The 13192-nt window shown below is 40.1% G+C and overlaps 1 protein-coding gene across 1 annotated transcript; it reads left to right on the top strand.

Moving 5' to 3' along the window:
- Window positions 1-780: 780 nt before the first annotated feature.
- LOC101862287 (protein GUCD1) lies at window positions 781-12974 on the top strand. Its single transcript, XM_005103417.3, has 10 exons — window positions 781-922; window positions 6164-6272; window positions 7095-7160; window positions 8084-8183; window positions 8679-8770; window positions 9524-9626; window positions 10319-10367; window positions 10708-10785; window positions 11804-11899; window positions 12440-12974. Exons 1-10 carry the CDS (start codon window positions 889-891, stop codon window positions 12517-12519), a joined length of 807 nt encoding a protein of 268 aa, XP_005103474.1. The 5' UTR covers window positions 781-888; the 3' UTR covers window positions 12520-12974.
- Window positions 12975-13192: the final 218 nt, after the last annotated feature.

The raw sequence follows: 13192 nt of genomic DNA, 5'->3' as shown, positions 1-13192 counted from the left end.
AATTAAATTGTAAACAAAAGCGCTCGACCACTTGGAAACAGAAATAAGAAAACAACCAGTTTACTTACAGTAAACTCGGAAAAAACACTTCGTAGAGCAGAACAAAGAACTTAAAGTCAATAAGGAACAGTTCATATTTGGTTTGAACGGCAGGAAATGGTACATTAGATGTTAAACTGCATTTATGACAAATACCATTTCAGAAGAGAAGTGAAACTACAACATGCGCAACTCACATAACTATTTGTAATGTTCACACATTCATGCGCATTGGGTTTTCCCGAAACGGCAATAAAATTCTCTTTCTTTTGGTACAGTCAAACCTGTGTAAGACGGCCACCCATTATCAAGGAGAAGAGTGGCCGTATAAGACAGGTGGCCGTCTTAGGCAGGACTGATCAAGAAGAAGAAAACAAATTATTCCTATCACAGGTCCCAATCGAAAGTAGCCGCGTTGTTTTTGTTGTTGTTGGTGGTGGTGGTGGTTTGTATTTTGTTTGTAATTTTTATTTTGTTGCTGATTTCGCAAAAGGGTGACAATAAAACGAAATGTATCAGACAAGGAAGACCGAGTGCGAAGTACATGTAAAAACAAACTCATGGGTCGCCACCACTCGGAGAACGAGTGACGTTTCTGTCACAAGTTCATGTTGACGTCCTTTGTTACTTTGTTTTTCTTGATAATTTTAATATTAAAAACCAATTAATTCTTTGAAACGATAAAACAACGAAGAACGAATTTCTCTAAAAATTTGCTTTTTGCGTCACTTCCGTACATACAGATTGTAAACAAGAACGAGAAACGTGAGGAACCTTGAAGTTTCAAGACGCATAAAAAATCCCTTGGCAGTTGTTCACCAGTCAACCGTATGAAGATGAGCAACAGCGATGGAAGGGGAAAAGATTGAGATTACATCCAATGGTAAACCTGGTAGAGGGAGTCCAGACGGAATAATTTACGCTAGCCTACTTCAACTTCCTCCTTCCTGCATTCTCGTTGTCTCGCTCCACTCCCCTCTAGTTCTAGTCTCTGCCTCTACCAATCTAGAGTTAGAGATATCTATTCTAGAGTACATCCTGTGGTGCGATATACAGTAGGGCTGTACCCCGGTAGCAAACACGCTCGTGCTCGTAAACCCCTAGTTCAAGTCACAACAAGCCTCAAATCACTAGATCTAGGTCAAATCATCAAATCAAATCACCAGCATGATACGTCGAGTCTAGCCTCAGCTTCAAGTACCCACACCAACTTGCAATCCGCGAAGCCACTCGTGTCTGACCCCCTCTTCCTTCCCCTCCTTGCTTGCAATCCGCTAAACCACTAACGTCAGAAAGAGAGAGATGGGGAGAGAGAGAGAGAGACCCCGCGCACAGTGTCACTGCGCCACAAACTAGTCTGTTCGATTAATCAAAGGCATACGAGCAGCGGACGGCAGACAAGACTCAAATCGCAGCAGAGCAAAGCACTTGGCCCCAAGACCTGCTTTGCGTCTCATATTGCTTTGTGCTAAGGGCTTGTTCTCGTGCCAATAAATCTGCTTTGAGTCCAACTACCGCCCTGGCAGGACAACACCGCTCGTCAGTACAACACCGCTCGTCTGCACCGGGCAGCAAGATCTACCGGTAATCCACCCTGCTCGCGGCATGAACTCTGAACTCTGGACGTGGAGGAAGCGAGAGGCTGCGCTGGTTTTGGTGCAAGGCGAAGAGGGCTGTAATAGCCTAGTTCAGACCGTTCGCGACCTCGGTGCTTTAACAGTGAAAATGTGACATCTTCGTAGGCTCACATTTTGTTATAGAGCTGTTTTCACTGGTACTAAAAATGGAGATACGACAAGAAAGCACTGGGGTTGCGGTATGCTAAACTATTTAGGACGCAGAATAAAGGTGTGAACACTTACAAACAATTTTTAACTGACAAAATAAATCAGTATTATTAAAGCATCCCGTGGCTTGTAATTTAATCACTCGCCTAAACTACACTTCCACTCCCACCCCGACACTTACAACAAGTTGAAGTTGAAGAGAAAGCATTGGGGAGGGGATGACAATCGTGATTTTGTCTCTGAACAATGTAAACAACTTTTGATTTGACTGCTTCCCTATCAGAAGACCATAAATTATATCACATTGTTAATTACATTGTAGACCTATAATTAAAAAAAAACCCCAACATCTTGCTGCACTGTAACTGATATTATGTATGTATTGTGCATGTTCTATCATACAAATATTAATTATGATGTTGAATTACGCCCAGAAAATCAATAAAGCAAAATTTAACATAATCCTTCCCCCCACCAAAAAATTTTTTTTTTAATCCACAAAAAACTGAACCAAAACCCCCCCCCAAAACAAGACAAATAAAACCCTGTCACACCAGGAGGCGTAAGGGGAGGGGCGGGTTCTACGGAAAGCGAGGGGTGGCGAACACCTCTCGCTTTCCCAGCCATACCACCCCCTCCCGTCCCCAAACAGCGCCATTGCTGGAAGTGTGAGGGTTTTTTAGGGCTTGTCAGCGTGCGGCACGTGGGCAGAAGTATCGCGCGCTCAGTAAACAAGAGTTTGTGACGTCACGACACAAATCAGTAAGCCCGTCCGCCGTCCACGAGAGGCAACTCCGATAGCGGGCAAGACTCAAGCCCGCTTGCAAGCCTCTGGCACGAGCCGTCCGTCGCTCGCAAGCCTTCGATTAATCGAGCAGACTCCAGCCCTAATATACAGTAAGCGGTCTTTTGTGGATATCTCTGGAAGTTACAGGTCGATCTTCATGATTTTTTCACCAGAAGTTAGAAGAAAAACTTCCTCTCTATACGGTGTAGCGCATTACTGTAACAGCAGTTTAAAATTTCTATATGTTGTGGTGGTGTTTGTTTGGTAACGTGTGTCTGGTTTGGTGCGCAAGGTGTCTGGTTTGGTGCAATATATCGTCTGGTTGGGTGCGCAATAGTACCATGTTTACAGCTCTAGATCTAGATCTAGCTCTTTTCTGACACTTTTCATCTTTCTCTATCCTGGCCTTGTTTTCTTTTCTTTGCAAGAAGTTCCTGTACTGACCATAACTGAAGGCCAAGGTCAATGAGGTGTGTTCTTTTTGGGAGCTGTGCACCCCCTAACAGGAGATTTCCTTACACCGTGTGTATGTGTTTTGATAATGGATAAAAAGAAAGGTGCTGTGGACACAAGAAGGGGAAAGAAGAAAACAAGAATAAGACTATACCTAGACTAGTATTTTAGAAGGAAAAGGACAAAAAAGAAGAAGAAAAAGACATGAAAAGAAGAAATTGAACATTTTGGAGATTAAATTTCCATATTAATTAATTTTGACATGAATACATTAACTTATCATCTTCCAATGGCAATATAATGCATCCAAATGAAAGGAAAACAGTCTGTTTCAGTGCACAATGCAGGTCATAAAGAAATAACTTAATAAGTAAAACAAACAAACGGCCTAGAAGCCACACTATCAATGCCAAATAGCAAAAAAGCCGATATTGCGCACTGAAACGGACTGCACAAATTTGGTCTGCTTCAGTGCGCAACCCTAACTGGCATTTTCCTGGGCATTAAGAAGCAGCCTGCGATAGTATTTATCGATTCTAGTATACATTCTACGATACATTAGAGACTAGATGGGCTAAATAATCGACTACTCAAGCGCTTAGTAAATTCACCGATACCGGTTACGAAAACCATTAATATGAATGGGCAAAACTTTCTGACAAAGTAGAATCACGTGAGTTGACGGGAACCTCCAAAACGAAAGTGAAATAAGCTGCATTTTGCGCATGCTCACAGAAAGTGACCTAGTTTTCGCTGTTCTTATCCAAAACAAAGCAGGAGACCGGGGGTTGCGCACCAAAACAGATGCACAGTGACCTGGTTAGACTCTAGATCTAGATCTAAAATTAGAGGCCTAGATTCTAGATCTAGAATCTAGTACTGTCTAGACTAGATTACAGTCGAACCTGTGTAAGACGGGATCGCAAGGGAGCCAGAAAAAAAATTCCGTCTCAGGGAAATTTAGGGGATGATGGGGGGGGGGGGGGGGGGCGCTTTTTCGGTAGTTCCCACCCTGCAACTGTTATTCACCGGTTTTGGCCCCAAGAGTAGGGGGGTTTTACAATAATTTGATGTTTTGCAGTTGTTAGGTTTGATATATCTTAGCTCGTGGCGCATCAAACATATAGATCTCGATGTAGATCTAGGCTCAAATAATGGGGTGGGAACTACCGAAAAAGCACGGGGGGGGGTTCGAAGGCCCAGCCGGTGGGATCAAGGATGGCTTTGTCCGATCGGCAAGCAGTGGTCAAAACTTCACACTTCTCAACTCTGATAATGACATGCATGCGGCAGTCTTACTTATAATCCAATTACCACCAGTGCTTGCCTTTCATAGGACCACTGTTTGACCTATCTATTAAAATAAACAGAAACGTTTGAACATCTCCTTTGCTTCCACCCTTAGCTCCATCCTCCTGTGTAACAAGCACAGTCAGCCAATGCCTCCCCTCACTGCACAACAATTCGAGGAACTCTTTTCTCAGTTGGCATACGATCAGGGTAGCAGGTATTGGTCAAACTAATTTCACACCTCTGGCTTCTGGTTACCCAGGAAAGTTTCCGTGGTGGCTCGCTACTAGAGCACTCTCGCACTCTCACGGGCAGTCGTGAGATTTCACACCCATGCTACCCTGACCATCAACATCGCTCAGGGCTCACATGATGGGGTACCCCCAAAGAGCGGGCAAAGCATTTTCAGTCTTAGACTGGTGAAACCCTCGGAAGGGAGCGGATTTCTCTTTCCGTTTCTGCGTTGGACAGGTTTCCGTTTTACACAGTAGGTAATTAAAAAGGAATGTCAAGGGGGGAGCGGGGAGATTCCATTAAGACTGGTTTCTGTTTTATACAGGTTTCTGTTAATACAGGTTCGACTGTACATCTCTAAGATCTAGATTTACTAGATCTAGTCTAGACTTATACACTCTGGATTCTATCTAGTTCTAAGAATCTAGGCTCTTGCTGCTGTCAATCTACTGGTACTGACACTATCATATATATGATAATAATGCCGCTGTCTCAGTCTATGGCTTAACTCTTGTCCTGCGTCTGTGCTGAGATGCGAATCTTATCAGTGAACCGATTAGGTCGGTCGTTCCAGGCAGGCCGACGGGGTCACTCAGTGTGTACTGTTGGTGTACAGCACACGCACCGGGAAACGTGTGTTTTCGCCGTGAATACCATGGGAGTGTGTTAATCGATGATGAAATTAACGCTCTATCTTTCATAGCTTTCTATTTATATTATGAAGTTTTACTAACACATGAATAACCCCCTCTCACAAGCTGATAAGACATTACAAGTAGTTACGCCCAATCGAATTTACCTTTCTTGACGCTTTTGTTGTTATGAAATGACCTGGGGTTTGAAAGGGGATAGATTTCTAGGTCAATTTCCGAATGTTTTGCACTCAGTTAAGTTCTTTGTACCTGCACAATAGTATTGAACATTTTTGGCCTCTCCCGTAAAAAATATTCTGTCTACCGACACTACTGCGGCGGATGTGGGACCGGCCATGGCCGGACCATTGATTGATTGCAGTCCCACTTAATGATTGCAGTCCTTTCTGCACAATAAATTAAGGTTCAAGGAACAGAGAGCATGAGTGTGTGTGAGTTTGTGATATTTTTTTGTTTTGTTTTTTGAGGAAGAGAAGGAGAAAGATGGAGTAGAAGGAGAAGAGAAAAGGAAATTCTGGTAGACTAGGTTCAAACCCGATAGTTTTGGAGTGAAGGAGGGGAAAGTTTGAAATTTCAATGGAGTTGAGGGTTCAGTGCTAGGCGACAGTGGAGAATGAGGGTTTTTATGGGAAAAACTTTATTTGTTTGGACAAGGGTGGGACCGAAAGGAGTACATTTAGGGATGGCAGTGTGAAATTTTTCTTAGCTATCTAAGAAATGGGCTATAGAATTTTTTTTCTGGGCTATGTGTATATCCTGCAACTGGTTTGATTACTTGCTTTTTAAAAACGAAATTTATGGAACTGTTTGTTATTAAACTTTTTCTTTTGATATTCAGAATTTAATGTGATATATATAATGCATGTTTTTGTGAACCCTGTTTGGAGTTGTTTTTGACCCTTCTCTTTTCAAAATCTCAGACAGCGGAGCCAGTCCTGAGCTGAAAGAGCGCCATGTGGTGTCTGTGCCTTATGTGCAACAATGCTACCACTGGGACTGTGGACTGGCTTGTGTGTCCATGATCTTACAGTGAGTTCTGGTGTTGATATAGTTGTGAGGTTTATGTTTTGTTTGAGTTCTTCTTTTTCCCATTTTTTTTTCTTTTGGGGTGGCTTGCTGTGTTGTTATGTTTGTTTATTATGTCAGGGTTGTGTGGTTGGTTGGTTTGGGGGTTCAAGTATTTTTGTAATTTCTTTTTTTGTCCCATAGAAATAAAGGGTGGACAAAGAGACTTAATTTTAAGTAGAAAAAAACGTGAAGTTGAATAAAGAGGATAGGTATATTCATATTAAAAGGATTCTTGAACCATTCAATTATTCCTACTAAGCTAGATCCCTGTTTTGGTACCAAACCTGAGAGTTTATACAAATCACTAAATTAGTCATTAAAACTAAAACAAATTCACAAACGAAGGTATTTTGACAGTTCTTCATCTAATGAAAGAACAACCAGTAAGAGAGGCCTATTTTTAGCAGTTGAAAAAAAATAAATATAATGTTGTTGTCGTTGTAAAAGAATTTGACTGAGCCACTGACAGCGACTTCTTGGTTCCGCGGTTCCAACTGCCAGCTGCTGGCAGCGGCTACCGAAGATAAAAAGTAGTTAAACATATGTATTTATTTTATTGAAACTAAAACTTCTCAATATGAAATTTGTTACTGTTACTTATTTATTTTTATTACATGAGGTAAATGAACATGAATCATGACTGCTGTAATCATATGAATGTGTATTTTTTTAGGAGAATAAATTCACAAAAATTTTCTCAATGAGCTGATCCAAGTGAAATGATGCGAGTTCTCTTTTATTTTTACAGTAGTCTTGTATACTTCTCTCTATTTTCCTCGTCAGGATGTTCAAGGAACCTTGTGATGATGTGTACACAAAGGACTTGGATTTTGTCCAGTGTGGGGAAAGGTATATAGTATATATCCATAATGTAAAAATATTTTTGAAAGTTACATTTTCTCATGATTTTGCTTCCTTCCTCTTGCACTTACTTTGGAGGAGTGTTCATGTCTCTGTGTGGTGATAGCCTAGATTGATATGTGAGGCAGCATGGTGGATTCAGGCTCTCGTCAATTTTTGTTCTTGTAGAGTTATTGGTATCGTCTTAAAACTCGTTCATTTGTCTTTATATGGGTGAAAAAATATCCATTTATCTTGAATACTAGTCGAGATATTTACGAATGAAGGGTGTGGGGGTCACCTGTTTTCAGAGGTAAGATTAGTGAGAAAATGGCCCCAAAGGTGAGTTATTTCCTTAGCTTAAGAGTCCACAGTAACTGAAAATTTACATTTTGTGTGCCTTTAATCAGCATTTTTCAGAAAAATCCATACAGAAATGAGTTCTTTAATGGGCATGAAAGGTGTTGAGCCAAAAAACAGAAATGTTTTAAAAATTCACAAACATGCAGAAAAATGCCAGTTTCTTCACTTTGATTATTTTGACGAGAGCTTGATCCCACCACGCTGCCTCACATATATATTGACACCAGTGATGCTGGTTTAACATGTAAGATAAGATAAGACTTTATTGCCTAATCGTACTTAGGAAAATCTTTATGAAGAGGGGCGAGGAAGCATAGAGCACCACGTCTTCCTAAGACCCCAGTTCTACATTCAAGTATTCAAGTGTATACTTATGAAAATTTGTCTCAGCTTTCCAGGAAGTATTGTGATGGTGGTGGCTCTCCATTAGTTCTGTGAAGTGATGCATGATTGACTTTTGTTGAATTCGTTTCTTTTAGTTCTTTCGTGTAGCTCTAAAACTGCTTTATCTCTGCGGATTCCCAGCATTCTGATAATTTCACGTATATACCTTTCTTGTTGTCTTTCAGCGTGTGGACGATTGACCTAGCATATATCCTGAACAGGCACAAGGTGCACACCTCTATGTACACAGTCACACTGGGGGTCCATGAGAGTCACCACAAAAAGGCAAGTGGGTGGTCGGCGGGTGCTCTGGTGTGGTTTGCTCCTTTTTTCCTATTAAACATCTGTGTCGGCCGTTTCTCTCCTTTTTTCTTGTGTTTATTACTCTCTTGTAACTTCTCTAATCTTCGGCATTTATGTGACATAATTATGTTGCAAGTACCGTAAAACACTTACTGAAACAAAGTGGCAAAGTCTATTCTGCTGTCCTAATGTGTATATAATGAATGTATGGCTGAAAAATTTCTTTGATATGGTTTAACTGGTTTTCTTGTTTATATGAAATGTTTTTCTGTTGTGTATATGAGGTTTTACTCTCAGTAATCATGTCATTGATGACTTCTACAACACTCCCATTTTGGTTCATGTACTGGTATTCGCTAGGATTTCTTACACTTTTTGTAGAGTGTGGAAACAGGATAGATAATAACTACAATTGAGTATTGAAACAGGTAAATATTCTGGTTTTCTGCTTCTGATCGATAAATATCTTCTTCTCAGGCGTTCTACAAGGAGTCGATAGGTGAGGATGCTATCAGGGTGAACAAAATGTTTGACAACGCTCTGCAGAATGGATTGAGTGTTGAGAAAAGGTACAGCCATCTTGGTTCTTCTTCCTTGTGTCATGTGCTCGCAATAGATGGAAGCGCTGTATTTTTTTCTTATTTTGGTTTTTGAGGGAAACTTTGTTGCTGATAAGAATAGATCAAACAGATTTGTGCATTTTAGACTTTGGTACGAGTATGGCAATGACAGTCAGTGACAATTAATTCAAGTCAGTTCAAAGTAAAGCTAAAGTTGCTGGCTACTTTCGGAATTAATATTTATACAGCCAATCTTTGTATTCTTCTGTGAAGGAAAGCATTAAACAAACAATTTTCGTTCATTTAAGAGGTAGTCACTGGGTGGTTTGTGAACATCAGTATGCTTCACTTATAAAACAGAAGTTGGTGAATTTAAGATGTAATTTTCTCTGTTCCTTTTCTTTTTGCCATTAGTGACCCTCATGTTATTAATCACGTAATGCTTGAATTTGTTCACATACATTGTTTTCACTGTGTTCAAATACTTTGGAATTTCGTCAGTCTTTTGTTTGCTGTAACACAGTGCTGTTGAATATGAACAAGAAATAGTTCTGTGGGTGGTTGGTGGGTGTTCTGGTGTTGTTTGCTCCCTTTTTTCTATCAAATATCTATCGCCCTCATCTCTTCTTTTTTTTTTTTTTGTGTGTTTGTAACTCCTTGTATCACCTCTAATCTTCTCCTCTTACATGACCTAATTGTGTTGCAAGTGCCATAAAACTCTTACTAAAACTAAAAAAAAGAAATTATTTCTCTCTCTTACAGAAGTCTTTCAATTGATGATTTGATGGAACACTTGCAGCGGGACAACCCAGTCATCGCCCTGGTTGACTGGACTCAGATGAAGTGCGAGTGGTGTGATAGCAAGGTCCGAGTCGTTCATTTGAAACTTTCCAACGCGGGATGGTTGGCTGGTCCTGTGGTGTTGGTTTTCTCCTTCTTTGTCTATCAAATATCTATCGTCCTTATCCCTCCTTCTTTTTTTTGTGTTGATTACTCTTTTGTAACGCCTGCAATTTTTGGCACTTATATGACCTTGTTGCGTTGCAAGTGCCGTAAAATTCTTATTAAAAGTAAAACTTACAAGCAAAATATTTCGAACCGTGTTATTAAAAAGCCTATTGAGCGTAGGTGGAAATGTTTGTGAAAATAGCTGTTTATGACTGATCAGTTACTGGTGTTTGTCATGAAGTGGTTTGGCTCTTCGCCATCGTACACAGGCGACCTGAGTTCGATTCCCAAGTGTAGAAAAATTTTTGTGAAGTATCTTGGTCTTTCTGCCGGGATGTTATATATTCCTCTTAGCTCAGGTTGACAGTGACAGGTGTGGTTCAAGCCCACCTCCTAAATGATCTAAAGTGTGTTGTTGGGGTCGTAAAAACGCACACACTTAAAAAGAAAACAAAACATCACCCCTCCCCCATTAAAAAAAATAAACTAATAAACTGGAAAAGTCTTTTGTTTACTGAGCTTTTTATCTTAGGTCTTGCTTCATTTTTTCATTAATTTATTCTTTTCTTTCATTCATCGTATCATCAATCACTTCATTCCTCCTTTCAGCTGAAGCAGTGCTGGTCGTGCATCACTTGCCATGCTGGTCCATACCAAGGTGAGAGGTCTTGTGTGTGTGTGTGTGTCTGTGTGTGTGTGTGTCTGTGTGTGTGTGTGTGTGTGTGTGAATGGGTTCCTGGCCATAGACGGCGAAAGATCTTGTCAGTATGTTGGTGTTTTAATGTCTGTAAAGTGGCACCCTGCATTGTATGTTTCCCAGGAAGTGGAAATTGTTTCAGAATGCATTTAGGTCCACTGGGTTAATAATACAGATTGTGAATTTCATAGAGCTTGCTGTTGAGTGGGAGTATGTGCTATACTAATTCTGTGTATTATTATTAATTTTACTATTATTATTATTATTATGTTTGTGTCAATAAATATGTCTTAATCTACAGGCCATTACGTGGTGGTGTGTGGATATGACAGACAGAAAGGGCTCATCTACTATAAGAATCCAGACGCAAGAGCTCACGGTGAGACCCACTGTTTTCGTTTACTTTATTGCTGTTATTAACTCTTTATCTCTGAGGGGGAGGGGGGGGGTAAACCCACGATGCCGGGGTCCTACTTTGGTACGAAATCTAAAATTGACAGTTTGTCACTCAATTGGTCATTAAATCAAAACAACCCATTTCGATAGGTGTTCATCTTATGAATGAATGAACTGGTAAAAGAGACATGTTTTCCTCAATTGCTGATAAATAATTTGACGCCGAAGACGTAAAGGAATGCGCCTGAGCTGGGAGCAGCTTGCCAGAGATAAAGAGTAAGTTGTGAACTCTAGCACGGTCTGTTTTAGGTCTTCCTTGTTAACGCTTTGCTGCCTCCTCATGATACAGTTTAGGTGAGCTCACCCCATCTGTTGCTGTGATAGTGATTGGTGGGTGCTCTGGTGTGGTTTGTTCCTTCTTTCCTGTCAAACATCTATGGTCCCGATGTCCCCTCCTTGTAATATTTGTATGTTACTATCAAGTAACTCCTCTAATCTTTGGCACTTACATAACCTAATTGTGTTGCTGGTGCCGTAAAACTCTTCCTAAGACAAGCAGTTGTTGTTGTGTAGTGTATTGTCATGCTAAGTATCAGGCAGTTGTAGAGATAAGTGACTATTAAAACATTGAGACTTAATGCATAATCCCTGATAATTTTTTTTCCTAAAAAGTTACGACAGACTTCTGTGGCCCCCAGTGAATGCTGTCTGATGCATCTGTATGTCAGTGAAATTGAATTTCTGTAGTCAGCTTATTTGGCTTTTTTGTAGTTTTATGGCTATGTTTTGCTTTTTCCAGTTTACTTCATAGACAAATCAGTTTTGTCGCAAAAGACTGTTTTCTTGGTTGGTTAAAAAATTTTTCTTGCTTTTTTTTTTTGTTAAACTTTTTATTGAAATCAGGTTATATTTTAAGCATTTTAGAATTACATCATCTTTTTTTTTCACGCATTTACTTTTATTATATTTGATGTTGTTTTGCACTCTGTATCTGGTGCCAGACATGTGCTGTATGCAGATGTCCCAGTTTGACAAAGCCCGCACCAGCGATGGGACGGATGAGGATATCCTGTACATATACAACACGACATTCCGGGGTGAGTTGGCAAGTTTTGTTCATTTCCGAAATGTTACAGTTTTTTTGTCCTTATGTTTGAATGTTTTATTTTAAGGCTTTTTTGTTTGTGGTGTTTAATGATTGAACCATTTCTGCGTAAAACACGAATGCCATTTTCAAAGTTTAGCTGAAACTGGGACGTTGGTATCTGGTTTTATCCCTCTTGAAGTAACTAGTACGTGACGCTTTTTTACAAAACCTGACAAAAGTGGTCAGCTTTCCGTGGCGTACCCTCTGCGTCACCACCTCCTTCCTCAGTCACAAATATCTCGACTTCTATTCAAGATATGTGGGTATTTTTTTCATTAAAATAAAAGCAAGATGAAGGAATAAGCTTAAAGATGATACCTTATAACTCCATTTGCTCAGAAATTGACGAGCACCAGATTCCAACATGTCATGACTCAGATAATGGTGGTGTTGTTTGCAGAAGTTCCCTTTGGAGAAGAGCAGTTTTTAAGGTTTTTTATTTCCCACCTTTTATTACTAACACAGTAGTGTTTCTGCTGATGTTTTTCAGGGGGTGAAGGAGATATCAGGTTCATGGACCATCAGGAGCAGTCATGGGCATCATCTCATCGTCGTGGCGACTCGGAGTAATGTTTCCTGAAAGATGCATGCTGGTCGCCTACTCGTGTTCACACAATCGCTCATTTTTAAAGAAAGATGGCGAACCGATCTTTCTCAAGCAGAGAAGATTCACTGGTTCTAAATAATGAAAATTCTCTATTTTTATACTGATATTTTTTTTCATGATTTTTGTTCAATTTGGGTTGGGTAATGTTCTGTGGATGTCCTTCTTCCTTGTATCAGGGGAGGGTACTTGTAGTTTTGGCTTTTGACATTTATTTTTGTAGTTTTGTGTACAGGCTCTGTGTTGTTGCGAGCTTCAAGGCATAACTTACAAAATTTAAACAGACTCAGGAGTTTCATTCATTATTTTTGGTATCTAATGTGTGCCCCGATCAGAATGATCATTCTTAACTAAAATTAATTTTTAAAGATATTTTATATTTTGTATTTTGTATTTTCTCTTATCCGAGTTCAAAGGTGTGTTTTTTGTTGGTTTTTTTTGGTAAACAGGCCTTTTTTATGAGGATCTTTCTCTTTTTTTTGTTTTTATGTTTCTGTTTTATGGTTTAACCCTTTGAGCCTTAGCCATCGGGACACCGGTGGCACGTTACACTGCCCATATGCCTAGCCACTGGTACAACGGTGTATGAGACCCTATCCCCAAACTGGCCTGCCTGGGAAAAAATTCACACGAGAAATT

This window comes from Aplysia californica, unplaced genomic scaffold, assembly GCF_000002075.1.
Source record: "Aplysia californica isolate F4 #8 unplaced genomic scaffold, AplCal3.0 scaffold00371, whole genome shotgun sequence".
Taxonomy (NCBI): Eukaryota; Metazoa; Mollusca; class Gastropoda; order Aplysiida; family Aplysiidae; genus Aplysia; species Aplysia californica.
This window is presented reverse-complemented; position numbering and strand designations above follow the sequence as displayed.

Excerpts from the sequence above, each read along its gene's own strand:
- LOC101862287 (XM_005103417.3), top strand. The coding sequence starts at position 889 with ATGGAAGGGGAAAAGATTGAGATTACATCCAATG. Across the intron at positions 9,627-10,318 it reads GCGAGTGGTGTGATAGCAAG|CTGAAGCAGTGCTGGTCGTG; the intron begins GTCCGAGTCGTT and ends TCCTCCTTTCAG. Across the intron at positions 10,786-11,803 it reads TCCAGACGCAAGAGCTCACG|ACATGTGCTGTATGCAGATG; the intron begins GTGAGACCCACT and ends ATCTGGTGCCAG.